The 27,107-nt window shown below is 37.6% G+C and overlaps 1 protein-coding gene across 2 annotated transcripts in view; it reads left to right on the forward strand.

Annotated features, from left to right (window-relative positions):
* Nucleotides 1-27,107, forward strand: part of LNPEP (leucyl and cystinyl aminopeptidase) — a 105,993-nt gene that overhangs the window by 28,985 nt on the left and 49,901 nt on the right. For both annotated transcript variants that reach the window (XM_025387272.1, XM_025387273.1), the window contains exons 2-4: nucleotides 18,481-19,321; nucleotides 24,656-24,794; nucleotides 26,121-26,252. In XM_025387272.1, coding sequence (XP_025243057.1) covers nucleotides 18,481-19,321; nucleotides 24,656-24,794; nucleotides 26,121-26,252 — 1,112 coding nt within the window. The remainder of the gene's footprint in view (nucleotides 1-18,480; nucleotides 19,322-24,655; nucleotides 24,795-26,120; nucleotides 26,253-27,107) is intronic.

The raw sequence follows: 27,107 nt of genomic DNA on the forward strand, positions 1-27,107 counted from the left end.
TATGAATATATACCTATCCCTTGTTGTTTTAGGTTTTTCTCTTTTTTTTTGCTATGTAAACTACACTGCTGTAAACATTCTTATATGTATATCTCTGGCAGTTACTCCAAGGAAAAATTCCTGCTGTGAAGTTACTTGGTCAAATAAGTGTTTTGGACTTTTGATATGTATTGATGAGGCATGATTTTAAGGATTCTCTGGTTTAAACTTATTAGTGAGTATAATGTTGCAGAGCTGGATTCATTATGTTTGAGATCATGTGAAAGGGAAATTCCTAAAAGCTAATTTGAAATAGAAACCATTAAGAAAAATACATTTCTTTAGCATTTCATTTACAAATCAAAATGTATAAACTTAGTTGCTAATATTTTCTTGTTTTTCTGGTGTTATAGTTTTTTTTTGTTGATACATAATAGTTATATATGTTTTTAGAATTGATGTGACATTTTGATACATGCATACAGTGTGTAATGATCAAATCAGGGCAGTTGGAATATCCATCGCCTCAAACATTTATCTTTTCTTTATGTTGGGAATATTCCAGTTCTTCTGTTTTGCACTATACATTAAATTATTGTTAATGGGTACAAAAATAAAGTTAGAAGGAGTAAGAGCTAGTATTCAATAGTACAGTAGTAGGTTGACTATAGCTAACATTGTCTTAGTGACCAAAGCTTTCATTTTGCATTTGAGTCCACTAATTAGAGTTCTTCATCTTTCTTTTTACATGTGGATATGTTTTGCCTTTCATTCATCTGTAATTTCCAGATCCTTTAAAAAAAAAAAAAAAAAAGTAGATTGAGAATGCAGGCATTTTGAAGACTGGGTGCAAAAATCCTAGAATTCTGGCCGGGCGCGGTGGCTCAAGCCTGTAATCCCAGCACTTTGGGAGGCCGAGGCGGGTGGATCACAAGGTCAGGAGATCGAGACCATCCTGGCTAACATGGTGAAACCCCGTCTCTACTAAAAATACAAAAAACTAGCCGGGCGTGGTGGCGGGCGCCTGTAGTCCCAGCTACTCGGGAGGCTGAGGCCGGAGAATGGCGTGAACCCGGGAGGCGGAGCTTGCAGTGAGCCGAGATCGCGCCACTGCACTCCAGCCTGGGTGACACAGCGCGACACTCCGTCTCAAAAAAAAAAAAAATCCTAGAATTCTGCCTCCCAACCCCAACCCCCAACCCCAAGGTATTAGGTTTTTCTTGCCCATACCTAATTTGGCAGCAGGGTTATTTTGAGGACTCACTTTTGTAGGATCTTTCTGATGCATAACTCAGTTTTAATTTAAAATTTTCTTTTTATATTTTTCATTTAATGGCACAATATTATTATAAAACCATAATTAAAATTTTAACATAAATCAGCTTGAGAACAAACAACTGATTCTTAGAGTAGAGTGCCTCTGGTGAGGGCATATGTGCTTGGACATTCTGGAGAGTAGCCCTTTAGTTGTTGGCATTCATTGAGCACTTAGCATCCGAAAATGTCTTACAGAGAGAATGGAAGACATCGGTTAATTTAGAGGTTTGTTAAGTCGACATGGGTTAAAAGAATTTCTACCTTGTTTGTTGTGATAGTCATTTTTCTTCTTTTAGTGAAGGCAATGACTTCTTCCTCATTTTTTAAATTTTTTTAGGCTTAAGATTTTATGATTAAGATTTGTATTATATTATAGTTATTTATTTGGTCCTGTCCTTGATCTTTTTCACAGCAGGATTCTTTATGTGCTATAGTTTTTGTTTCTGTTGGCAGTTGTCCTTGGTCATTGGCATTCTCTAGTGAAATTTCTCCTTTTCAACTAAAATGTTCTCCTTGATAGATATTTAAAACAATGTGCAAAATTAAACCAGAAGTGGCTCATCTTTTCAGCTTCTTTTGTTTAGCACTTTAATGTTGATTTTTGCTTATAGGACTATAGAACTGCACAGAAAATAGCAACTGTGATTAGACTTCATAAAGATAACGCAGTAGAGAATTTGAAAGTGATGGCGGCAAAGTGTGGTGGCTCACACCTGTAATTCAAGCACTTTGGGAGGCAGAAGTGGGAGGATTGCATGAGACCATGAGTTTAATACCAGCCTGGGCAATATAGTAAGACCCTATCTCTACAAAATTTTTTTTTTTAAATTAGCTTGGTATGGTGGCACATGCCTGTAGTCCCACCTAGTCAGGAGGACAGGGTAGGAGGATTGCTTAAGCCTGGGAGTTTAAAGTTGCAGTGAGCTATAATTGTGCCATTGCACTCCAACCTGGGTGACAGAGTGAGACTCTGTCTTGTATATATGTGTGTGTGTGTGTGTGTAGTGAAGAGAAACCTGGCCCTACCAGTGATGGAGTCCTGGCTTTACCACTTAGTATATGTTGGAACCTCAGTTTTCTCAAAGGTAAAATGGGGATAATAACTGCCCTGTCTACTTATATTATCATAGGAGTCAAATAAGATATGTGGGTCACAACACTTTGCAAACTATGAAGTGCTTTATTAATAAAGAGCTCATTGCTATTAAATAATTAGGGTAGAAGCTTCAAAATCATAAGACAATAAACATGTCTTTAACTTTTCAGCAAAGCACACTAGTCTTTCTCTTTAAGATTCATTAGCATAATTTCCCCCCTCATACCTTAAAAATGATGTTTCATTATCATTCACAGAACACATTAATAGGTAAATTCTTAAAATATGAAGAGTCCAGAAACCTCATTTTGCCTTTAATACCAAAAATACTAAATTACTTAGGTAAGCAACAATACTGGCCTCTTGATGTCTTTTAGGGTCAGCTGGAGCAATGTCCCTGGAGAACCCTCAGGTATAGTGGAACTTTAGATATTATCTGTTTCACAGAGATTTTGACACACAGATTTTACATTTTAAGTCATCTAATTTCTAAGACATTTGTCAAATGACTGCCTTATATAAAAACACTATAACTGCTCCCAAAACATCCCTAAGAATTAAGTGTCTCTAAAGGCCATGTTCATGTCCTATACTGCATTTACACAATAAAACTCAACATACTGGATGACAGCTAGCCTGGCTATTATTGTTATTATTATTGTTATTATTTGGTAGAAACTGGGTCTCATTGTGTTATCCAGGGTGGTCTTAAAACTCTTGGCCTCAAGTGATCCTCCTGCCTCAGCCTCCCAAAGTGCTGAGATTACAAGTGTGAACCACTGTGCCTGGCCTCTTCACTATATTTTATGTCTTCTAAACCATAATTGACTTGAATTATCAACCAGCTTTGAGGAAAGAAGGGGAAATGTTGTAAGTGTTCTCAAGAATCAGTGTCTGGTAGAACTGAAAGGCAGTGACTCAGATCCCATAATCACTGAAGTACTACTAAGTCCTCCTGATTTAAGATCCAGCCCCACAGCAGGTATTAGAAGGACTTTGTTAACCTTATAGACAATGTATGAATTTTATCTAATTCCAAGCCTCCAGTAAACCTGGGTTCAGCCCTTGAAGAGTTTATGCATGGACATGGAGGTAATTTTCATTAATACTTCATTTTAATGTATTAGATTATTGCTACTTTCATTTCAACATTTATGGCAGGTTTCTTCCCTGCTAGGCACCAAGAATAAAAAGATGAATGAGGTTACAATTCTTGGAGGAATTATTCGTATTTGAAGCAAAATTTGTAATTGCAGTTTACTTACGCAGAAATTCTTTTTTTCTACAGGATAGACTGGGCCTTGAGAGTTTTCTAAACCGTCTTTCGTCAACTTCTAATTCTTTAGCAGCACAAAGTTACCAGGATTGAAATGTATCCATTATTCTAGACAAGTAAATGTAGAGCAGGTTTTGGAACTCAATATTTCATCCTAAATGTGAAAGACTGTATAGGCAAATAGTGTGCATAATTTCCTTTTTCCAGGGTTGAGAGGCTGCCAGTGGTATGTAGTGTGGAGAGAGTGAAGTGACTCATAATTCTGGAATGATTATTTTGATCTCCTCTTGTAGCCTCTGTAGAATACTGGCAGGGCAACCAGCATAATTAACACTACACAGTCTAATTATAAACAAAACTCTATGTACAGTGGCTACCAAGAAGCAAGCCTGTACTGGATAATCCCCCAAGTTGGCAGGATTACTTTTAGAATGATGATTAGATAGTGTCATTTACTATAAATCAAGTTGCTTTTCTTTGATTGTCCAGGGACTTACCATGGGGGGAAAAGTGAATACAATAATATTTGTGGAAGTCTTCTGGGTTATTTTTTTCAGGGCCCATTTAAGCATTTCTTTATTGCAATTCTTATAACCTTTTTGTCTTAAGAGAACATTTGTACATCTTACTATGTATGGCATACTATTTTAAGGAGAATAGGAAAATTGGTCAGAGTAAGACATTTGTTCCAATAATAGTTGGATTGGATTTTTTAAAGGTAAAAGAAACTAGGAATTTGAAAACATTACATTGGACTGGTATAATAAATAAAGAGGGAGAAAAAAAAAGCCTATGGGCTGCGGAGAAGAGGATGGGATAAGGGGATAAAGTGAAGTGACTATAGCTGCTGTATGTGCTTGAGAGAAACCAAGATGTTTGTAACATGTGTATGGTCTCACATACTGGTCAGAAGCAGAGCAGGCACTGTTTATGATTGTATGTGCTTTAGGTATTTGTGGAAGCATGGCTAAGAGCTGAGGACCAATTTAGTTTGTTTATATATAGGGCTACTCGGTCTCTTAGATTTAGAAAAAAGATGCTAGCTGTGGAGATTTGTTTCACATAGCTGTGACCTGAACTACTGCAGAATGGTTATATTTATGCAAAATGAGCCTCAGAATTGTGATTACCTCAAATGAAGTTAAGAATTTTAAATCAGATGCTTCAAAATGAGGGCTTTTTTTCCTATCCAGAAAAACTCAGTTAACATTTTAAGTGGACACTTAAAAGGAGTTTCCCTTTTTAAGAAAGAAGTACAGAAATCCAAATACAAAAATGGATGTTAAGTCGTTTTTTGCTTAAGAATGCTTTTTTTTCCTTTTTTAACTTTTGATGAGCTCATAAGAAGTTTCTTTTAAAAGTTCTTTAGTTCATTTTAAATATTTGGATTTACAAAGAAAATTTCCCTAGCTTTTTACTTGAAAGGAGGGGGAGAACATATTGTATTTTCTAAATTTGGGCATAACTAGTATTATTACTGGCTAAATGATTTTGTGTTTGCCAGATATTCTTGAAAGAGAGACAGATGTAAGACAGCTGGGCTTGTTAAAAGATCTCTATCTTTAGCCTGTGACCAAGTTCTGATTTGTCCCTTTAAATTACCTAACTGGACTTTTGAGAAGTGAAAAATTGGTTTTGGAGATGCACCAGGACATGATACATGTGGACTTTTGGGCCAGTTTCTAGGAGAATATGAGTTAAAGCCACCCACACTACTTTCCTGCCCTCTAGCAGCATTTTTTGCATTATTTTTCAGTTGTTTATCTGGTTTCTGTTTTGTTGATTTTTTTTCCTGTTTTTTAATTATTTTTTCTACTTAGGTTTAATTTGGTATTATTTTCTAGGTTCTTGGGTGGAAATATCATTAATTTTTTTTCTTTTTATTATTATTATTATTATACTTTAAGTTCTAGGGTACATGTGCACAACGTGCAGGTTTGCTACATACGTATACATGGGCCATGTTGGTGTGCTGCACCCATTAACTCGTCATTTACATTAGGTATATCTCCTAATGCTATCCCTCCCCCCTACCCCCTCCCCGCAATAGGACCCGGTGTGTGATGTTCCCCTTCCTGTGTCCAAGTGATCTCATTGTTCAATTCCTACCCATGAGTGAGAACATGCGGTATTTGGTTTTCTGTTCTTGTGATAGTTTGCTGAGAATGATGGTTTCCAGCTGCATCCATGTCCCTACAAAGGACACGAACTCATCCTTTTTGATGGCTGCATAGTATTCCATGGTGTACATGTGCCACATTTTCTTAATCCAGTCTGTCACTGATGGACATTTGGGTTGATTCCAAGTCTTTGCTATTGTGAATAGTGCCGCAATAAACATACGTGTGCGTGCGTCTTTATAGCAGCATGACTTATAATCCTTTGGGTATATCCCCAGTAATGGGATGGCTGAGTCAAATGGTATTTCTAGTTCTAGATCCTTGAGGAATCGCCACACTGTTTTCCACAGTGGCTGAACTAGTTTACAGTCCCACCAACAATGTAAAAGTGTTCTGTTTCTCCACATCCTCTCCAGCACCTGTTGTTTCCTGATTTTTTAATGATTGCCATTCTACCTGGTGTGAGATGGTATCTCATTGTGGTTTGGATTTGCATATCTCTGATGGCGAGTGATGATGAGATTTTTTTCATGTGTCTGTTGGCTGTATGAATGTCTTCTTTTGAGAAGTGTCTGTTCATATCCTTTGCCCACTTTTTGATGGGGTTGTTTTTTTTTTCTTGGAAATTTGATTGAGTTCTTTATAGGTTCTGGATATTAGCCCTTTGTCAGATGAGTAGATTGCAAAAATTTTCTCCCATTCTGTAAGTTGCCTGTTCACTCTGATGGTAGTTTCTTTTGCTGTGCAGAAGCTCTTTAGTTTAATTAGATCCCATTTGTCAATTTTGGCTTTTGTTGCCAAGGACTTACTTTATGAATCTGGGTGCTCCTGTACTGGGTGCATATGTATTTAGGATAGTTAGTTCTTCCTGATGAATTGATCCCTTTACCATTATGTAATGGCCTTCTTTGTCTCTTTTGATCTTTGATGGTTTAAACTCTGTTTTGTCAGAGACTAGGATTGCAACCCCTGCTTTTTTTGTTTGTTTTCCATTTGCTTGGTAGATCTTCCTCCATTCCTTTGTTTTGAGCCTATGTGTGTCTCTGCATGTGAGATGGGTCCCCTGAATACAGCAAACTGATGGGTCTTGACTCTTTATCCAGTTTGTCACTCTGTGTCTTTTAATTGGACCATTTAGTCCATTTACATTTAAGGTTAATATTGTTATGTGTGAACTTGATCCTGTCATTATGATATTAGCTGGTTATTTTGCTCGTTAGTTGATGCAGTTTCTTCCTAGCATCGATGGACTTTACATTTTGGCATATTTTTGCAATGGCTGGTACCTGTTGTTCCTTTCCATGTTTAGTGCTTCCTTCAGGAGCTCTTGTAAGGCAGGCCTGGTGGTGACAAAATCTCTCAGCATTTGCTTGTCTGTAAAGGATTTTATTTCTCCTTCACTTATGAAACTTAGTTTGGCTGGATATGAAATTCTGGGTTGAAAATTCTTTTCTTTAAGAATGTTGAATATTGGCCCCCACTCTCTTCTGGCTTGTAGAGTTTCTGCCGAGAGATCTGCTGTTAGTCTAATGGGCTTCCCTTTGTGTGTAACCTGACCTTTCTCTCTGACTGCCCTTAACATTTTTTCCTTCATTTCACCTTTGGTGAATCTGACAATTATGTGTCTTGGAGTTGCTCTTCTCGAGGAGTATCTTTGTGGCGTTCTCTGTATTTCCTGAATTTGAATGTTGGCCTGCCTTACTAGGTTGAGGAAGTTCTCCTGGCTGATATCCTGAAGAGTGTTTTCCAACTTGGTTCCATTTTCCCCGTCACTTTCAGGCACACCAATCAGCCGTAGATTTGGTCTTTTCACATAATCCCATATTTCTTGGAGGCTTTGTTCATTTCTTTGTACTCTTTTTTCTCTACACTTCTTGCTTCATTTCATTCATTTGATCTTCAATTGCTGATACTCTTCTTCCAGTTGATCGAGTCGGTTACTGAAGCTTGTGCATTTGTCACGTAGTTCTTGTGTTATGGTTTTTATCTCTATCAGTTCTTTTAAGGACTTCTCTACATTGGTTATTCTAGTTAGCCATTCGTCAAATCTTTTTTCAAGGTTTTTAGTTTCTTTGCGCTGGTTACATAGTTCCTCCTTTAGCTCTGAGAAGTTTGATCGACTGAAGCCTTCTTCTCTCAACTGGTCAAAGTCATTCTCCATCCAGCTTTGTTCCGTTGCTGGCGATGAGCTACGTTCCTTTGGAAGGGGAGATGCGCTCTCATTTTTTGAATTTCCAGCTTTTCTGCACTGGTTTTTCCCCATATTTGTGGTTTTATCTGCCTTTGGTCTTTGATGATGGTGATGTACTGATGGGGTTTGGGTATGGGTGTCCTTTCTGTTTGTTAGTTTTCCTTCTAACAGTCAGGACCCTCAGCTGCAGGTCTGTTGGAGTTTGCTTGAGGTCCACTCCAGACCCTGTTTGCCTGGGTATCAGCAGCAGAGGCTGCAGAAGATAGAATATTTCTGAACAATGAGTGTTGCTGTCTGATTCTTGCTCTGGAAGCTTCATCTCAGGGGTGTACCCAGCCTTGTGAGGTGTGAGGTGTCGGTCTGCACCTAGTGGGGGGATGTCTCCCAGTTGGTCTACTCAGGGGTCAGGGAACCACTTGAGCAGGCAGTCTGTCCATTCTCAGATCTCAATCTCCATGCTGGGAGATCCACTGCTCTCTTCAAAGCTGTCAGACAGGGACATTTGCCTCTGCTGAGGTTTCTGCTGCTTTTTGTTTAGCTATGCCCTGTCCCCAGAGTGGAGTCCACAGAGGCAGGCAGGCAGGTCTCCTTGAGCTGTGGTGAGCTCCACCCAATCCGAGCTTCCCAGTGGCTTTGTTTACCTACTTAAGCCTCAGCAATGGCGGGCGCCCCTCCCCCAACCTCACTGCTGCTTTGCAATTAGATCTCAGACTGCTGTACTAGCAATGAGGGAGGCTCCATGGGTGTGGGACCCTCTGGGCCATGTGGGATATAATCTGGTGTGCTGTTTGCTAAGACCCTTGGTAAAGCTAAGTATTAGGGTAGGAGTTACCCAATTTTCCAGGTGTTGTGTGTCTCAATTTACTTTGGCTAGGAAAAGGAATTCCCTTCCCCCTTGCGCTTCCCAGGTGAGGTGATGCCTTGCCCTGCTTCAGCTCTCGCTGGTCAGGCTGCACCTGCAGACCAGCACCAACTGTCCGACACACCCCAGTGAGATGAACCCGGTACCTCAGTTGAAAATGCAGAAATCACCTATCTTCTGTGTTGCTCATGCTGGGAGCTGGAGGCTGGAGCTGTTCCTATTAGGCCATCTTGGGTGCACCCCCCCACCCCAGATATCATTAATTTTAAACCTTTTCCCACTATAGGCCTTTAAAGCAATAAATTTTCTTGAATTTTGATATATTATGTTTTTATTATTATTTATTTCAAATATTTAATAAATTCCTTGTGGTTTCTTCTTTGACTCATGAATGGTTTAAAGTCTTTTTTTTTTATTTTCCAAATATCTAGGGATTGTCTACCTAATTTACTAATTGATTTTTTAATTGTTTGCATTGTGTTTAGAGAACAAAGTCTCTAAAAAGCATATTTCAGTCTTTTGAAGTTGAGTGTGATTTATTTTATTTTATTTTGCTTTATTGCATCTTGGTGAACGTTTCATATGTATTTCTGCAGTTGTTAGATTTAATGTTCCGTGAATGTCAGGTCAAATTAATTAATAGTATTGTTCCGAACTTCCGTGACCTTACTTATTTGTTGTCTGTTTGTTCCATCAATTATGAAGAGAAAGGATATGGTTGTGGATGTTTTTGTTTGTTCTGTTCTTCATAAAAAACTTCTGTTTGAAACACTGTTATTAGGTATACATATTTAAGATTGATATCCTGCTGAATTTCTCCTTTTATTATTATAAAATATTCTTCTACTTTGTTAATCTATTTGTGTCTAAATTTAAAATACATCTCTTACACAGAGTGTATATAGTTGTTTCTTGCTGTTTTTTCCCCATTGTGACAGTCTCTGTTATAATGTTTAATCCATTTACAGATAATGCATAGGTCGGGTTTAAGTCTACCATGTTGCCACTGTTTTCATGTGTTCGTTTTGTTTTTGTTTCTCTGTTTCTCCTTTATTCCTTTTTTTGGATTAAGTGGTCAATTTTAGTATTTCATTTTATTTTGTCTATTGGATTCGTAACTAGGCGTCTTTTTAAAATCACTTTTTCAGTGTTTCTTCTGGGGTTAATAATATGCATCATTAACTTATTTAAGTCTGTGTATAGTCAGTATTGTACCATTTCACATTCTATACCTGACCCTTCTTCCTTTCTGCCTAATTACTCTTACTCAACTTCTGTATTCTTTGTGCTTTTGTTGTATCTTTTTTTTTTTTTTTTTTTAAGCATACGGTTTTTAAAGATAGTCTTTTACGGAAATTATAAGAAGAATAAAGAATGTATACTTTTATTTTAACATGTATTATTTCTGGTATTCTCTCCTTCCTGAAGATCTGAGTTTCCGTCTGGTAGTATTTCCCTTCATCCTGAAGAAACTCCTTTAAAATTTCTTGTAGTGTACATCTGCTTGAGGAAAATGTGTTCTAAATGAATTCTGTAAGCTATCATTTATCTGAAAATGTCTTTTATTCTTGATTTTGAAGCATATTTTCACTGCATGTGCAAAGTTGAGTTGAGAATTTTCTTTGTCTTCCAACTCTTTAAAAATGCACTGTCATCTTCAGGCCTCCACCATTGACGTGAGAAGTTAGTGTTTGTACTGTTGTTCATCTGTATGTAGCATTGTTTCCAGGCTCTCTTAAAGGTTTTCTTTTTATCTTTAGTTTTAAGCAGTTTTGACCATGATGTGCTTAAGACATTATTATTTGTGTGTGTGTGTGTGTGTGTGTATTTATCTTTTTGGGGGGTTGCTGAATGTTTTGGATCTGGTAAGTGGTGTTTTTCATCAAACTTAATAAAATTTTAACTATTATTTCTTCAGATATTTTCTTCTGCCGCATTCTCATACTCTTCTTCTGTGGCTCCTGTTAGACACGTTAGACTGTCTGATACTGTCCCCCAGATCCCTGATGCTGTGTTTACTTTTCTTCAATCCTTTGTCTCGTTGTTCTTCAAATTGGTAATTTCTAATGATCTGTCAAGTTTATGGACTCTTTCTTCTGCTGTCTCCAATCTGCCATTAAGTCCATTTAGTAACTTTTTCATTTTATTTATTGAACCTTTGTCTCCTAGAATTTTCTTTTTTCCCTCCCATTTAGTTCTTTTTTAGTCTTGATTTCCCTGCTGAGAGTCTCATCTATTCACATATTCTCAATTTTTCCTTTTTAAAATACATCTTCCTGCTTAACGATGGGGATATAATTGAAAAATAATAAAACACATCTTCTTCAGGGATTCTTTTTTATTTATAATAGCTACTCTAAAGACTCGCTAAATGCAATCAAATATCTGGACCACCTTAAGATTGCTTTCTAATAATTCTATTTACTTAGGGTTCACATTTTCTTGTTTCATTAAATGTCTAGTAATTTTTTATTACATATTGAATAGTGTCAATGACACGTTGTAGAGATGCTGAATTAAAAAAAAAACAACTGTAAAATGTTGATTTTTCTTGCTCTGTCTCTATAGACAGCTTAGTTACTAGCTGATCACCTTGTGTAGGCTTGTTTTTGAAGTTTTTAGGGCAGATCTGTGGAAAGCCTCAGGCTCCTCTAACTTAGTAGGACTCATCCTTAAATACTTTTTCCCCTGTGAATTTTATTAGGGCTTGGTTTTAGGCTGTGTTAGTATGGATCTAGAGTAGGCCTTATTCTAGGGTGGCACTTTTACTTCTACACTGAGGCCTTTCTAGTGCTTCAAGCTGATGCCTAGGGTGTTATGAGTTCTCTTTGCTCTGACTGGGTTGACCTGCCACTGCTTTCCTACACTGCTTGACCTCTAGTATTTCTGTTCTGTCTTAACCTTATTGCAGCTACTTTCTTCTATGCCCCAAGTTCTGAATTGGCTAAGGACTCTCAGAAAACCTCGTACAAACCTCCATGACTCCCCTCTGCACATGCCCCCCTTCACCAGCACTGCTCTACTTAGACCCTAGCTTGGCAGACTACAGTTGGGAAATTGTCCCCAGACAGAGAACCAGAGTTATTGTGGGCCCACCTGTTCCTTCACTCAGAGGTCACACTCTGTTAGCGAGTATGTGCAAACAGGTGTATCGTTTTATCTAGTTTAATAGTTGTTTATGAGAGGAATGATAATCTGGTACCAATTACTCTGTCATATGGAAAGTTGAAATCTCTCCCAGTATGCTTATGGGCTGAATCATTGCTCTCTGATCTTCTTGCCTCCCACCCTCAGTCATCCATTTACTTTTCTCTTCACAAGGGAGACAAAGTCAGGGTGAGGGACAGCAGAAGACAGACCTTACTTGGATCTTGCTCCTATGTCATGACCTTGGGCTTCTGAACTGGAAAATTAAAGGTGGTGTGAAAAAGCACAGTATACTAGGGGTAAAATAGTAATGCATGCAGGACTTTCCGTGTTCATATTTTATGCCACTGCTTATACATTGAGGTGTTATACAAACAGGTGTCAGGGAAAGGGACGACTTAGATACATCTTCAAAACTTGTTTGCCGTTAATGACTGCCCTTCAGATTCTGGTGAGATAAGGTACACCTAAACTTGTAACTTCTCATGAGCACTGTCATTAACAGGAAGAGATTTTCTTTGAGTATGGGTTTAGTGGGGGTTGGGTAATGTTTTGTCCATCTGGACCTACCCAGAAAAAAAAATCACGTTATTTTTGTTCTAAATTCTAGTGTTTTTCTTTTTAAGCCTGAACTTAAAAAAAAATGGAATTTTTTTTGATAGAAGAGGATTCTCATTAGGGAAATAGTTAGTTTATGTGATACTTAGTCATCACTTTGGAAATTTATCTAGAAAGTATTGTAAGTGCTGTCCCATACTTGGAGCTTATAGTTCTATATAAATATGTCATAGGGGCCTCAGAAGAACATTAGACTTTTTTTTTCCTTGTTACTATTCCCTAAAAAATACAGTATAACAACTGTTTATATAGCATTTACAATGGATTAGATATTATAAGTAGTCTAGAGATGATTTAAAGTATGTGGGAGGATATGCAAAGATTAGATGCAAATATTACAGCATTCTATAGAAGGGACTTGAGCATTTCTGGATTTTGGTTTCACAGGGAGCTCTGGAATGAATCCCCCACAGATACCTAGGGATAGCTGTTAAATTTTCTTTGAAAATGTGATGGCAGCTTAAAGCTTTAATCCTTTTAAAGTCTGTGAGAAGTTTGCTTCTTTTAGTTGCTGTTAATGTTGTTTGTCATGGCTTCACTTTTTGTCCTGTTTTCTAAATTGTACCCCTCAGTTGATGACTTGCTGTCTTGCTGGTAGCCTCTATGCACTGTACAGTTGGCTTCTCACCACATCCTCCCTATATGTTTAACCCTGCCTAACAATCTGCTTTCTCTACCTTTTATAAACATTTTATTTAACTTGTATTGTGGTAAAATACACATAACACTTCTTTTAGACCTGGGCTGGTAAGAACTGCTAAAGATGTTTTTTAGAGATTTGTGGTATGACAGATTCCACTGGGATTTCTGACCTTCTCAGTCATGCTTGTCTTGGGGTCACCACTCCTTGGCCCTCTCCCATGGCACCTGTCCCTCATTCTGCTCAAGCCCCTATGCCTTCCCAACAACTTGCCTTTAGCTCTGGGCAGATGTCCTTGCTTGCACTCATCACAGAGAACAGGAAGGCTCGCTGCTGTTTTGTGCTCATGCACATGCCTCTTCTCTGTCGTCACCTACTGTCCTCCAGGCTTGGAGGAAGAGGACCTAGCTCCCATCATAATGGGTTTCTTGTACGCTCTCCCTATCCCTCTGGATGCTATGCTAGCATTTTCCCTCCCCTACTCCTCCACCTCCACATTTCATCTTTCTTTTCCTTTCCTGCAGAAATACGTGCCCAAGTTGTTCCCATCTTAAACACAGATACATGAAAAACAAGGATTTAAGTTTTCTCTATACCACATTTTCCTTTAGTTTATCCCTATGTTTTTTCCTTGATAAACAACTACATACCTTGAAAGAATAGTATGCAGCCCTTGTTTTCTTTCGTTAACTTTCCATTTCTTCTTTGGGCCCCTGGAATCAGGTTTCTACTCTCACTATTAAAGTCACTGGTTCCCTGGTTGCCAAATGTAAGGGCCTCTCTAGGCCTCATTTTACTTGACCTTTCTAAAATATTTAATGCTGGCCACTTTTGTCTTTATGAAATCCTGCTTTTGGTTTCTGGGATGTCACTCTCTGATATTCCTACCTTTGGTCCATTCCTTCTTCTTTGCTGTCCTTCTTCCTCTGGCCACCCAGCTCTTAAATGCTGATCCTCCCTGACTCATCTCCCTTTTGATAGTCTCATTTATCTGCATGGATTTAATGACCATATCTACACAGGTGATTCGGAAACCTGAATCCTCCACCCAGATCACTCCTTTGAGCTCTAAACCCACATAACACAATCCTTTTAACAATTCTACAAAATAGTACTGTTTCCCACATTTATAGATGAGGAAATTGAGGATAAGACAGGTAACGTGTTTGAGATCAGTCAGTGGAAAAGCCAGGATTTTAACCTCTACCTAAAATCAGGCCTTTAACTCTATTAATCAAACGTCTCCACCTGGTTATCTGACAGATCCATCAAATATATCATATCCTACACTGAATGCCATCTCATAATCCTGTTCTCCTTCCTTGCCTCAAAAAAAATTAGAAAATGTGAAAGCCTATATTTCAATCTCAGTGAATGACATTCCTTCTTTTCAGTTATACAAGTTGGAATGTAAAGGGAATTGACATAGACTTTTCTCTGTCTCCTACCCTGCAGGTCCATCTAGCCCAAGGGAATATCAGTTCTTGTGCATCTACTTTTTTAATGTGGCTTGTAATCATACCCTCCTCCTTATTCCCACTGCTACTGACATAGTTAAGAACTTTATCTTGACTGTTATTGCCATTATAGTGACAGTCTAACTCACTCAGTGCAACTGGTTACAGGCAGAGCCCAGTGTCACAGTGACAGCCTAAGTCTCACATTATCTGAGCTGAAGAACCAGGGTTTATTGTTTTTGTTTTTTTAATTTTTAATCTGTTGCAGAAATTTTGTAGCATATAAAAATTACTTAGAAAAATGAAATGAAAAAAGACATACAAAATAGCTCAGTTTTAAACATTATTAAATTCAACACACATAAAAATTACTCTGTGAAATTGTCATAAAAGTTTTTGGGTACTAATAGTCTATGTATATCCTGTCCCAGATGGGTCACACTTTTGCACGTTGGCACTGGTCCACAAACAACATTGAGGAGTGCTAGTTCCCAGTATCTGATGAAAAGAAATGTCTTCAGTTCTCTTAGATTATAACCACATGGGCCTATGTTATTTAAAACTGAAATATTTCAGCTAGAAGGTTCTTTGCTTTGGCTTATAGATAGCTTATGTATATGGATTTAAGAGGTTTTAGAAAATTCCCTGTTTCTTTAGGATCCCTTCTTTCAGTGGGAATAAATCCCATTGATCAAGGGGTAATCATGTGTTACATTACAATTTAATGCCAAAATCAAAGTGTACTGACTTAAGAATCAAATCAACATTTTCTTAAATAGGCTTGAAGTACCTTCATGGATCTTCATGGGATACCTGTAATAAAAGTGATTTTCCCTGATTTGATATATTTAACTTGATATGATTGTGCATACCAGAAACAAAAAAAAACCTGTGCTTCCATTGCACAGTAAAATACAGCAAATGGGTTGATGTGATCTCCATTTCTGAAAGATTAAAATTCTACGTAGGTATTATTCTGACTGGGAGTGAAATAATAAAAGTAAGTTATTTGGATTTAGGCAGGCATCTGACTAAGCCCTTGTCAGAAGATTTGAATTAATGACATGCAGACAGGAGATGCCAAATGGTCAAACTGTGGAATATCTCTTGGCTTTAAATGTCTTGGCTGAAGAATAAAAAAAAACCCAGCAACAAAGTTATAAGGGGATGGAATTGAGAGATGGGAATGCTCTAAATATTAAGCTGAGATTGTACCTGGAGTTAGTTTAGAAATATCATAAATAAAACCATACTGTGCAGAACCCATTGTTGTCTGTATTAGGCCTGACACAGAACAAAACACATGGGGCGAATGCCTGAGAGCATAATCTTCCCATGTGTGGTAAAGAAAAGTCAAAAAAGGCCTTTTTAGACATTTTTAAATTAAAAAAAAAAAAAATTAAGCTAGTCTACAGCACTGTGCCAGGCACTGAAAAACTACTACAGAAACTTTCTAATCATTAAACGTTTTAAAAGCAATTTTAAAAAATTGAATACAGCAATATTTGCTCTGTTAATGAAGTGTATGACCCCAAACACTATTAACTATCAAAACAAAACATACTTTTTTTTTTTTTTTTTACAAGAAATTGGGGCACTATAGGAAGTTTAGGAGATTATATTCCCAAAAGCAGGATGTTAGGACCCTTCTTCTTTCATAGTAGATGGGTAGATGGCAGATTGCTAAACTCGTACCTAGAAAATGATTAAAAGTTTTATTCGAATAAAAATTTTAAAGTAGCATAACTTGTACAAAGTTCAGGTTGGAGAGGAGTCAGGAAAAGGCAACCTCATTGTGATCCATATGCTCCCCAAAGCAGAAATGGGTGAGGTGAAATGAAAAGAAAGTTTATTTTTTAAAGGTAATAAAAACAAAGGAAAAACAAAAAAGATAACTTCTCTTAATTTATGTTGTAGCAAGTTAAGCTGAGGTATGGAATACCAGGTATTCACCAGGTGGTTGGGCATGGGAAAGGGAGATGATGACACTGCAGGCAGAGGAAACAAAAGAAAAAAAGACATGTGGAGGATGGTGTGGAATAGCTGCCTGACCTGTGCTCAAAATAGTAAGCAGTTTGGGGTGGCCAGAGCATACTCAGGAATGGTATGGTTAGTGCTGGCTGGGATCTGACCATGGAAGATGCTTATACCAGTGCCTCTCAAACTTAAGTGCACCTGAGGATTTGTTAAAATTCGTACTCTAGGAGGAGACTTCAGAGGCTGCGTTTCTAACAAGCTGCAATGTGATGCAAATGCTGCAGGGTCACGGGCCACACTGAGCAGCAAAACTGCAAATGTTACCCTAATACTTATCAGTGATTGGTTTTATGGATGAAGAGTTGTCACCATTACAGTGTTTGTTGAATAGCACAAAATACATAGCATTTATCTTAAGCTAGATATTCAGTAGTTTTTTGTAAGCTTTGCTCTCCTGATGGTGAAATAATACTCTTAGCAACTTCATTGCCAGGTATTAAATAAATAATTCAGGGCTCTCATCTTTTATTGAATTAGTTTGGGTAGAGGGATGCAATATAATAATGAAAAGAACGTAAACTTTTGAATCAGATTTTTAGACCTGGGCTTTAACATTAGTTTTATGACTAAAATAGCTGTGTGTATGACTTTATGAAAGTGAATTAATCTCTTTTTCTATTTTCTCATGTCTAAAATAGAATACTTGCCATTTTATAGGATTGTTGTAAGGGTTAGAAATGAGATGTATAAAGTGCCTTATAGGGAAGATTAGTGGAAGTTTCAATTTGATAATTTTTGAGATCCCTTAAAACCTAAAATTGTATGAATTTTAAATAAAGAAAATTCAATGATCTAATCCTAGGAAGTACTGCTATATGGGGGATTATCTACCCTTCTACTTCTAGAGTCTTTTTTCTCAGTGATTTTGGCAAATCGGATGGTGTGGTTTGTTGTAGTTTGTAAAAGCTCCCACTGAGATCCACTAACACTCATGGTGTGCAGTATGGTTGTTTCCCATGGAAATATGTTGTACTACTGAAAGCCATGGAAGCATGAAAAACAGATTGAATTATAATTTTATCTGACTTTTATTGGTTTTTGGTCTTTTTAAAAATTATTTCTTGCTTATGGAAATTTCCTATGTAATTTGTTGCTTCCCATTTGCTGTGGGACAGAAACATTCCTCTTTCAGGGGAAAACAATAACCCATCCTGTTGCTTAGCCACACTCAGTCTTAGAGATGGGCATACCAGCTTGTGGTGCTCCCTAGGGAGAATGAGACTCAGGGACGAGACCCACAAGTACTTTGGAAGCAGGTCTGAGGCCTGCTGGACAGAAATTCTGGGATCCCAGTGCCCAGACACTAGAAGGGGAAGCATGGACTCTAGGTGGGCACATCCCTTTAATCCTACTAACTCCTGGCCTGGTGGGGACAGATGTAGTCAGAGGAACGCAAAACAGGGCCCTCTCAAGGCCAGGGCAGGGTCCCAGGTTGTGGGGCAGGAGTATATTAAGGAAATTACTATATTATCTCAGATATCTTTTTAAAAATATAATAGCCTGTTTATTTAACTTTCTTGTTTCATAACTGATATACTTTTATTTATGTTTTGGTTTTTAATGAATGACTCAATAATGGCATAAACATCTTATTTAATTCAGTAGCTCTAAGATGGAAATAAGTCTTAGTGACTGAAAAAAAATTCTTACTTTAAATGTGGTCTAGCTAGAAGACATGTTATTAATATTATGAGCTTTTTTTTTCTGACTCTGCTTTGTTTTTATGGTTTGGTTTTTTAGATCGGCTTCAGCTCCCCAGGAATATGATTGAAAACAGCATGTTTGAGGAAGAACCAGATGTGGTGGATTTAGCCAAAGAGCCTTGTTTACATCCTCTAGAGCCTGATGAGGTGGAATATGAGCCCCGGGGTTCCCGACTGCTGGTGCGGGGTCTTGGTGAGCATGAGATGGACGAGGATGAAGAGGATTATGAGTCATCAGCAAAGTTGCTGGGCATGTCCTTCATGAATAGAAGCTCAGGCCTTCGGAACAGTGCAGCTGGTTACAGGCAGAGCCCAGACGGGGCTTGTTCAGTACCCTCTGCAAGGACCATGGTGGTCTGTGCTTTTGTCGTTGTGGTTGCTGCTTCTGTAATCATGGTGATTTACTTACTACCCAGATGTACCTTTACCAAAGAAGGCTGCCATAAAACAAACCAATCAATTGGACTAATTCAGCCAATTGCAACAAATGGGAAATTGTTTCCATGGGCACAAATCAGGCTTCCCACTGCCATTGTGCCACTACGCTATGAACTCAACCTACACCCGAACCTAACCTCGATGACATTCAGGGGTTCTGTGACAATTTCGGTTCAGGCTCTTCAGGTCACATGGAATATCATTCTTCATAGCACAGGTCATAATATTTCAAGAGTGACCTTTATGTCAGCAGTTTCAAGCCAAGAAAAACAAGTTGAGATCCTGGAATATCCATATCATGAACAGATCGCCATTGTTGCCCCTGAAGCCCTTCTAGCAGGGCACAATTATACGTTGAAGATAGAGTTCTCGGCAAATATATCTAGTTCTTACTATGGGTTTTATGGCTTCTCCTACACAGATGAAAGTAATGAGAAAAAGTATGTAGCCCTCTTAAATGATTCTGGTTTTACGTTCTGATAACTTCTGCAATATAGATCCCTTTGCCCACACCAGAGACACGAATTGTGATTTTTTTTTTTTAATTTAGAAAGTTATATACAAAATAGTAGAATGGTGATTTAGAAGAATATATTATCTCTCTTAGTCAAAGCCTTGAGCATATATCATGGTGGGGTGGAGATAGGGGTGTGCTGGTAGAAAAGGATGGATAAAGATTATATCCCAAAAAACTTGTTATCTTGAGGTTTTCACTTTTTTTTTTTTTTTTTTTTGAGACGGAGTCTCGCTGTGTCGCCCAGGCTGGAGTGCTGTGGCCGGATCTCAGCTCACTGCAAGCTCCGTCTCCCGGGTTTACGCCATTCTCCTGCCTCAGCCTCCCCAGTAGCTGGGACTACAGGCGCCTGCCACCTCGCCCGGCTAGTTTTTTGTATTTTTTTAGTAGAGAGGGGGTTTCACCGTGTTAGCCAGGATGGTCTTGATCTCCTGACCTCGTGATCCGCCCGTCTCGGCCTCCCAAAGTGCTGGGATTACAGGCTTGAGCCACCGCGCCATTTTTAAGATGAATCTAGTTTTCTGTCACCTCATGAAGTCTGTTGGGAAGCAGAGTAAAGAGTATAAGTTATTCTTTAAGACCTATTTTCCTAATGTGCAGAACTTTTAGGAGGTACTTAGTGAAATACAGAAAGAGGACATGAAGTGTGAAGTGTGATGTGCTTACATATATCATTTTTAATATCCTTAATCTTTACTGGTTTATTATTTTTTAAATGTCAGTCTATTTTGCATTTCTGGTGGAAATTTTTTTTAAGGTCTAGGAGAGACTTAATTTGGTTCAGAAAAAAAGGTGAGACAAAATATAAAATTATTCAGCTCCCTATTTGGACTATATGTTTAGTACTTTAATCTTAGCATTCATAGCATGTAGTTTAAAATTCTGGGAAGATGGAGTTCACACAGTATGGAGGTTATTCTTAAGTAGCAGTGATACCAGTTGTCTTGTGCACAAAGTCCTCACTACATCTGCTTTATGCAATTGGATCATTCTCTCAATATTACTCTGTAAAACAGTATGTGAATTACTGATGCTGACCATTTGGCTAATGTATGTTGACATGTTAAGAGAAATAGTTAGAAATGAGTATTCTACATCTAAAGGAAACTTTTTGATCCTTCTTAAATGGAGAAAGAGACAAAGCAAGATCCATAATTCTATTCAGATAAATAATTTTTATTTTATTTTCCCTCTATGTAATACTTTTAAAATAAGTGGCATACTGGCCCTGCATTTCAATTCTTGCCTAAGATCTAGCATTAAACACAAATGTATAATTGCAATGGGAACTTGAAAGTTCTTGCCTTTAGTTCTCCTTCTATAATGCCTATTATCCCCAGGAAATGTAAGATATACATAAAAACAATGTTCTTAGTATGCAAACAGACTTTTAGGACATTGATCCTGGAATCCTTGTACCCGTTAACTATTTAATGGGAGGAATAAATGTAGCAGAGTAAGGTGATTTTTGGTATGGCCACTTGTTGACTCTTGCCATGGGCTGGATTGAGTTGTGGAAAATGTCGGAAAAATGGAATATGTTTCTTTAAAATTAAGAGTATTATAAAACAGTATTTTATAACCTATTAAAATAAATGAGTTAGTGAAACTCTGCTATTCAAAACAAAATAAAAGTTTCAGTAAAATGAATCCCCTACATGATAGTACATCCTGATTCCAGGTAAATGTTTAGATTATTTATACCTTTCAAGATGTCTGAAAACTATAATTCAAAGCTTTTTTTTTTTGGTCTTTCTCTCTTTTAATTTTGCTTAGTTCTGTTAGAGAAGCTTTTATACATTTTTCTTCTCTGAGGTATGATTAGAATACATGTTTATACTGGTAGATAAAGTAAGGGATATATTTCTTGTTGATTGGAAAACTATTGTATGTAAATGTCAGACACCTTGCATAGACACTGCTTGTTGTAAGGGAACTTTACCTTTTTTACCCATGTGATCTAAGAGATAGAGACAATCAGTAACCTTGGAGTTAAATCTAGAAGTTGTTTATGATAGGCTTAAAGTCCTAGATAACAAACTGATACTAAGAACTAGTAAACAAATTCAGGATAGGGATGTGTTTCAGCAGTTCCTCATTTCTAACAGGATTTAATTCAAGACTGTTTTTGATCTGGCCCTTGTTTTTCTTTCTCGCAGTTCTCACCTACCATGGTGAACTTTCTGATGATAATAATGGCCAGTATTCACCTGGAACTGAAGGGCTGGAAACTGTTCCAGGCATCTCACATGTTGAGTCTTTTATTCTGTCAAACTCACTAAGAGATAGATGTTAACATAATACTCATTTTACAGCTAAGGGAGCAGAGGCACATAAAGTAACTTATCCAGCATCTCATGGCAAGCAGGTAGCAGAGGGAGAACTCAAACCCAAGGTCATTTTAACTACAGAAGCCACATTCTTCACCACCATGGTGCACTGCCTCTCTAGTTCATACTTGCTTCCCTTTGTACATTGTTATCCCCAGTGCTTAAAATTCTCTTATCCCCAGTTAATTTGTAATTGCCTTGAACACTACTTGATAAAGTGTTGAACTTTAGTATTTTAGAAAGGAAATATACTCTCCAGTGAAAGAATAAGCTTCAAGTTATTCAGCATAGATAGAACAGATAGATTATAAGTATTATCAAGCAACAGCCTTCTCAAAGGGATTTTTATGTGAGATAGTTATGATTGGATCTCTTAACAGTTTAAGGTTTTATTTGCATTAGTGTGTTATGATCTAATTTTTATCCAAAAGTGGTGGGTCTCTCTTGTATGAATAGTAGGGATAACATCAAACTTTATTCCCTGGTCCCTTATGCTTCTCTTCCAAAATCTTCTGTTAACTAGATAAGAATGTTGGGGGTGGGTTGAAGAAATGAAACGTTAGAAACATAATATGTGTAAATTGTTTCATGTATGTTGATTGCTACCTTTCTTGCAGTTTACCCAATCCAATAGCAACAGTTATTTGGGGACACATCCTTAACAGAAAAAAAGCAAAAACAAACAAAAAACAAAAACAAAAAAGTACACTAATTTTAAGTGTGGAAGAAGTTAGGACTATTTTGCATTTGTAATAAATATCTATTAGGGACCATATGATATGCAAGTAGTTTTTATTATAAATAGTTTCAGTTGATTCTAACAAAAATCCTAGTATTTAGGACCATATGGTATACAAGTAGTTTTTATTATAAATGGTTTTATTTGATTCTAACAAAAACCCTGGTATTCGGCAGTGGATTCTATCTCAGTCCTAATTTAACTAATAAGGACATTGAAATGTACGAGATGTAGGATACTGATCTGCCCAAAGTCATGTGGTTAGTAAATTATAGAGTCTGGGTCATCTGACTCCAAATCTCATACTCTTTCTTTTCTCCTTATCTTCTAGTAGTGGAAACTAAGCCTGAAATAAGAGAAGCTACCACCTCCAAGGTGGTTGTATATGTGCTATATTGATTGGTACCTGAAACATGCACACCAGGGCCGTATTTGCCAGGATTATAGCCACATTGGGATGCTCTCCCAAGTTCAGATCTGTGTTATTCTTTTACTTAACTGAAAATCTACATTTCTCCTTGTTTCTTTTTATGCTTTTCCACCAACCTGTAATCAAGGACTTTTTTTCTTTTTCCTTGAGACAGCATCTTGCTCTGTCGCCCAGGTTGGAGTGCAGTAGTACAATATCGGCTCACTGCAGTCTCTGCCTCCCAGGTTCAAGCGATTCTCTTGCCTCTGCCTCCTGAGTAGCTGGGATTACAGGCATGTGTCACCATGCCTGGCTAATTTTTATATTTTTAGTAGAGATGAGGTTTCACCATGTTGGCCAGGCTGGTCTCAAACTCCTGACCTCAAGTGATCCGCCCACCTTGGCCTGCCAAAGTGCTGGGATTACAGGCATGAGCCACCTGGCCCGGACTGTAATTGAAGATTTTTCTGTGTGTCATATTCTCAACTGTTGCTGGTGTGCTATAGAAAGAGGAGGAAATTTCTTTTAATCTCTGAGGAGAGTAAAGGAAAGAAAAATACTACAGGACACCTAATGTTTTCAGTCTTTGTGAAAATGCAAGCTGTGAATTTGAGGTTTAGTGTTGTGAAGCCAGAGTCTGTACAGATAATTCACAGCAATTAATGACCACCCTTCTTAATAATCTTCCATCAGAAACCTTTTTAAGACCTCAGTGCCCAGTTGCAGCCTACCATTGTGGCTTCATCTCCAGCCACACTGGGCAGCCACCCCCAGTTTCTGCACGTGCACTGCTCTCTTGTGTTCCCAGACCAAACTGAGGGTCAGGCTGCTATTTTTTGCTGCCCAATAATGAGATGCAGATGAATTGGGAAGAGACCTTTTATTTCTATAACCAATTATACAGGGAGAAGGCCTGGAAATTATTGCCAGGCCAACTCAAAATTACAAAGTTTTCCAGAGTTTATATACCTTCTAAACTATATGTTTACATGTAAGTGTGCATTTATCTAAAGACATAAGTGATTAATTTCTTTTAATCCATAACTAAGGTCTGAGTCTTGAAGACCTTCCTCTGGAGACTCAGTAAATTTACTTAATCTAAATGGGTCCAGGTGCTGGGGTGATTACCCTTATCTTGTCTTCTGCTAACCACGGAGTTTTGGGGAGTCTCTTCAGACCTCCAGTAATTGTCTGTGGAGGCCTGGGGAGTTTTCTTCAGACCCTCCAATAAGACGTATTTAATCCTAAATGGGTCATGTTAAGAATTCCTTCATTATTTTGTCATGCTTTAAGACCCAGGCAAAACTCTTGGTGGGCTTTTGTTAAATTCCAGCCTTTGTATAAGGGCACTGGCTTTTAATATTTAACTTAACCCACTCAGCCAGTACTGAAACAGTTGTTATGGAGGCCTGCGTTAGTGAGACCTGGCTTGCCACACTTGTGTTAATCACTCTTTCCAGAGTATACTTTTTTCCCTTCTTCACCTTTTCAAATACTCATCTTTTTAGGCCCTCTTCGGGTTTTATACAAGTTTCCTTATAATATCTTCCACCTCTAGTCAGAATTTGTTTCCTTCCCTTTGTTCCCACTGCTTTATTTTCATTGTTAGGACATGATTTACAGCCTGATGTAAGTTTCTGTTCATTGTATATACATCTGCCTTTCCCAGTTTATTGCAGATCCTTTAATGACTAGGATTGTAACATATTTTAGTATACTTGGCAGGGTGCCTTGTACAGTAGGTGCTCAGTAACTACTAGATTGAATTTGTGTTTGTTTTAGGTACTTTGCAGCAACTCAGTTTGAACCCCTGGCAACAAGATCTGCTTTTCCTTGTTTTGACGAACCAGCATTTAAAGCCACTTTTATCATCAGGATCATAAGGGATGAGCAATACACTGCTTTATCAAATATGCCTAAGGTACCGTTCTGTTCCTTGAATATAAAATCTTTGAATGGGTCTCTTTCTTTAAGAACACGTAAATTCCTCTTTGCCAGACTACAGTTGAGAATGATTAAAATCATATACATTAATATTCTTCCTTAAAATACTTAAATAAAAATTAAAATATATTGGCATCAGTTGGGAAGTCACCTTGAGGAGGACTTGAGGAAAGAGAAAGACCTGCTGAACTTGGAATGTGTGGGTAGGAAATGTGAGTGTGCATTGTGTATTAAGTTGTGCAAATATTAATACAATGAACTCACAAGATTAGAGTAATATTTTCTGAGACAGGATGAATTTGCTATTCTAAACAGTGTTATTTGAGAGTGTTGAATAATAACTGGTTTTGGTATTTTCTTGGTAAATGAAAAACCAATATTGCTATAATTTGGAGATTGACAAAAAGAACAGGAGCCTCTTTCTTGGATGTTAACTCTGTGTGGGATGCAGTGAGGGTGAAACCAGTAATTGTTTTTATGCCAAACAAAACCTGGAACCTAGGGGGTTCTTTTTTTTTTTTTTTTTCTTTTTTTTGGTCTTGGACACCTGAGGGGCTGTGCAGCTTGATAAGAGCCTCCTGGACCCATGTGGCTAAGGGAGAGGAGCAGCAGCCGTACCCAGCAGGCTATGGGGCCAATCTTGTAGGCAACAGAGAGCATAATCTATAACAAGACAGCACTGTACCAGCTCACTCTCCACACTCAGCCATACTCTTCACCTTCATCTTTCTCTAAAGAGGCAGATGCCTACTTTAATTTGTGGTTGGAAAATTCTGTAAGCTTGCCTGCATTCCCTCATTTTGTGTCTGCTGCTGACTTCTCTAATGACTTGCTACTGATTTTGTTCCCACTAAGCTTTCTTGGGGATCCTCAACATGGCACTCCATGAAGCCACTTCAGATCATTTGAAGGGATGTCACAGCTAGAGCTCCTTCTTCTGTGGATGTATTTGTAGTAGTAGAGTGGAGCAATCCCAGGTCATAAGGAAGGATTTTGGTTTTGAAGGTATTTCAATGGGAGAAGCAGAACCACCGTGACTACCTCTAACTTAACATTTATTTAGTCATCTTTGGGACTGAAAAATCTTTCAGGATTTTCACTGTTCCGTATGTCCTCAGGATGAAGGATGGTACAACAGACTGACACTAAGAGCCATGTTCTTTGCAGAAATTCATACTGAGAGGTTATAATATGCTAGCATGTTTACCACTTATTTCCTATTTGAATTTTCAGTTTCTCTGTTTGTTTGTTATTGCCATTTATTCCTATAGTTACAGAACTGTCTTTTCCCCTCTGCTTGTAGAAGTCATCAGTCATTCTAGAAGATGGACTTGTTCAGGATGAGTTTTCTGAGAGTGTGAAGATGAGCACTTACCTGGTTGCTTTCATTGTGGGAGAGATGAAGAACCTGAGTCAGGACATAAATGGAACCCTGGTATGTCGATGTGGTAATTGTCCGAAAGCCTGTGTCATAAGAGGTTCAGAGGAACTCTTGCTTTAATGATTCCTGGTGTTTGCTGTATGCGATAAATAAGCTTTTAGATCACACTCTGACATTTTATATCAGAAATACTACTTTTTTGCTTAGCTGTTATTTACTGTTACTAATACCTGAAAGTCAATAATTTTCAAGTTTTAAAAAATTTTACTTTTAAAGAGAATTTTAGTAAGATACTGTATGTATACTAAAGCTTTTCGAACTGAGTGATGGCCACTAGCCTTAGGGGAATATTTAGATTTAAATTAATTAAAATTAAATACAATTTAAAATTCACTTCCTCAGTCTCACTAACTATATTTCAAGTGTTCCGCAGTGTTCATGTGACTAGTGGCTACATATTCCATAGCTCTAGGTTGTAAAAATTAGATGAATCCTCCCTTTTTTCAAAGCAAATCCTGATGAGATTCCTCATCCTAATGAATAAGTTTGTTTATTTAGTTAAGGATATGGTTTATCTGTATTTTGCCAAAATTGATGATTTGTTCTAATTAGACTCTTTTGTTTTTCTTTGTCATTAGTACCTGTTTGTAAATGATTGTTTGATTGAATTTTATACTTTGATTTCACAGTAGACACCTAATAAAGTTAATTTTTTCAAATACAACATAGAAGGAGAAAAGACATTCTATCATATTTATTAAACTAAAAATAATTATTCTTTATGACAGAAATATGATAGAATGTCTTAGTTTCTGTTTTCATATTTTTGAGCTCTACCAGGGAATATCCTGCTAGTTTTGGGTTTCCTTTCTAGACTAAAGAGCTTTATATTAATCACAGGATCCTTGG

The sequence above is a fragment of the Theropithecus gelada genome, chromosome 6 (assembly GCF_003255815.1).
Source record: "Theropithecus gelada isolate Dixy chromosome 6, Tgel_1.0, whole genome shotgun sequence".
Taxonomy (NCBI): Eukaryota; Metazoa; Chordata; class Mammalia; order Primates; family Cercopithecidae; genus Theropithecus; species Theropithecus gelada.